Consider the following 2,471-nt stretch of genomic DNA (forward strand, 5'->3'; position numbering starts at 1 on the left):
GTCCGAAGAAGAGTGCTCTCATGAAACCTTATGCTAGTTTTGTACTTTTTTTAAAAACCCTTACACTTTATATGGAATCGATTATAATCAACCTCTAAAACTTCACGTTGTGCTCTTATAAAAGCATTTTTTCTTATATTAGAAATATAAACAACGAGACTTTCTATATCTTTACTCTAACATCCTAAACACTTATAGATCTCGTTATCGCGCATTACATTTTTTTAAGAATAACAAATTATTGAAACCCTAGGCACATGCCACACTGCACCCAATCAGTATTACAATTGTATTTTGTGATAAACATCTGATAGATGTTTAATTATAAAAATCAAACATATATTAGGTCTATCTATTCTTCTCAATATAAGTTATCAAATTCTTAACCATTAATACAAAGGCTGAACAAAGTGCTTAGTTCACAAATGAATAAAGCAACATGGGTTTCACATTAACATGCTCTTTATTAGCATGCATTGCCTGCATTTCCTGTTTTATCTTAGGCTCAGATGGGAAAATCATTGCACCAAGATTACACAGATTACGACTAAGTCTTGTGAATTCAGCCGTGGGCATTCTTATTTGACTCTGCAACCTAAAAAACATTTAGCTGCGCAACCTAACTTATGTGCAAAACAACAAAGTATTGACTTTTTAAGAGAAAAAACATTACAAAACAACATAGAAAAATCTTTTTTAAATCTGGACCAGCTAACAATTGAAGGAATATAAAGGTAACTTCAAATTATTGAGCTGTAATACGTCTACTTAAATTAAAACAAGGTTAATCACAACCTAACTTAATATAAATATATTGTTTAAATGCTAATAGAATATCAACTGATGTAGTTACAAGTTTACTCCACTTATATCCACAAAAAAGGTCAGAAGAACCAAAGTTTTCTTTATATGAATCCACAACATTTAAATTCTTATTACCGCTTACAAAACATTTACAAACTTGGCAACCGTGATGTTTTGGACCACAAAATTTTAATAAATACTTTCTTAAATAACTTTTTTTAAGCAATCTTATATTTTTACTGCAAGCAGATTTAAATTTACATTGTGTTGTTTTTAAATTTTTTTAAAAAAAGTTAGAGCTGCTTCTCCTGTTTTAGTTCACTATTTACTTTTTCTAATTGAGAACTTAATAAGTTACAATGCATTTGAGACCTTCATTTTGATAACTTAAATCCGTAATTTCAGTTTCCAACTCCAATACCTGCATTTTTAATTTATTTCTTTGGTCCAAATTTTTCTTTAGAAGTTAATAGGTCAACCCGACTACTGATTCCTATTTATAATGAAAAAATCATCTGCATCTTCTGATCATTTTTTTCAATATATATATATATATATATATATATATATATATATATATATATATATATATATATATATATATATATATAATATATATATATATATACAGTATCGGGCAAAACGAGTGCAACCAAATAATGCTAATTTAGTTTGTTTATATAAAAGTGCTTCATTTTTTCAATTTAGAGAAATAAGTATGTAACTGTTTAGAGACAAAGTTCTTCAAGTTTTATTCATCACAAAGTTCATTAACGGGTGATGAGGAAGTTATCGGACAAAATAAAAACGTCAATAACTTATTTATAAATAAAAAAACAAACTACTATTATATTTTTTTTAAATAAAGAATTTATCTTTTAATAAAAATATATTATTTTTTATATGAAAAAACACCACCATCTGCAATTGATCTCAATTTTGCTCTGACGCCTTTCATATGCGACTGTAAAAAGTTTAAATCAATTTCTGGTAGTTTTAGTTTAATGCGATCAATAAAAACTTGCTCTGTTGAAGTTTGCCAATCTCCCTCGTAAACTTTCTGTGCCAAATGTCCCCAAACGTTTTCAATTGGTCGTGCTTGTGGCACATTTGGGGGATTAGATTCTTTATCAACGTAATAGACATATTGGTCCATCCAATTTAGAGAATCTTTAGAATAATGAGAACTTGCTAAACCTGGCCAAAATAAATAGTTAAAGTCTCCATGATACTTGTGAATAAATGGAAGAAGTCGTTTTTCTAAACATTCATTAATATAAATTGATGAATTGATCGCTACAGCCTTGGAAGTACGAAACAATGGCTCGGACATACCACGGTCAAATATGGCTATCCACATAATTAAGTTTTTTGGAAATTTTTTTTTTTCTATAAAACGAACACTTTCTGAGCATGTCTTTTTGTTGTTTGTGTAGTATCCAGAATTTCCAGGCATGTTTTCCCCTGCAGAATCCCCTGCAGAAGCGAATTTGTGTTATAGAGTTGGTTAACTAGTTTCCTGCTTCTTTTCTTTGCCTTTATTTGTTGTTCTATAGTGTATTTTGGAGTCTTTTCACGTTTTCTATATTTAATATTCATTTTTTAAAACTGACGACCAATTGTCGATTGATTTACACCGAATTTAATACCTATTTTTCACTGACTGA

General features: G+C 29.0%; 1 protein-coding gene across 1 annotated transcript; it reads right to left on the reverse strand.

Annotated features, from left to right (window-relative positions):
• Positions 1 to 1,696: 1,696 nt before the first annotated feature.
• Positions 1,697 to 2,260, reverse strand: LOC136075926 (uncharacterized). The gene has a single exon (XM_065789374.1). The coding sequence runs from the start codon at positions 2,258 to 2,260 to the stop codon at positions 1,697 to 1,699; it is 564 nt and encodes a 187-aa protein (XP_065645446.1).
• Between the last annotated feature and the right edge of the window lie 211 nt (positions 2,261 to 2,471).

Source organism: Hydra vulgaris, chromosome 02, assembly GCF_038396675.1.
Source record: "Hydra vulgaris chromosome 02, alternate assembly HydraT2T_AEP".
NCBI lineage: Eukaryota > Metazoa > Cnidaria > Hydrozoa > Anthoathecata > Hydridae > Hydra > Hydra vulgaris.

What these genes read in the sequence shown, in the direction of transcription:
- LOC136075926 (XM_065789374.1), bottom strand. Translation starts at nt 2,260, where the DNA reads ATGCCTGGAAATTCTGGATACTACACAAACAACAAAAAGACATGCTCA.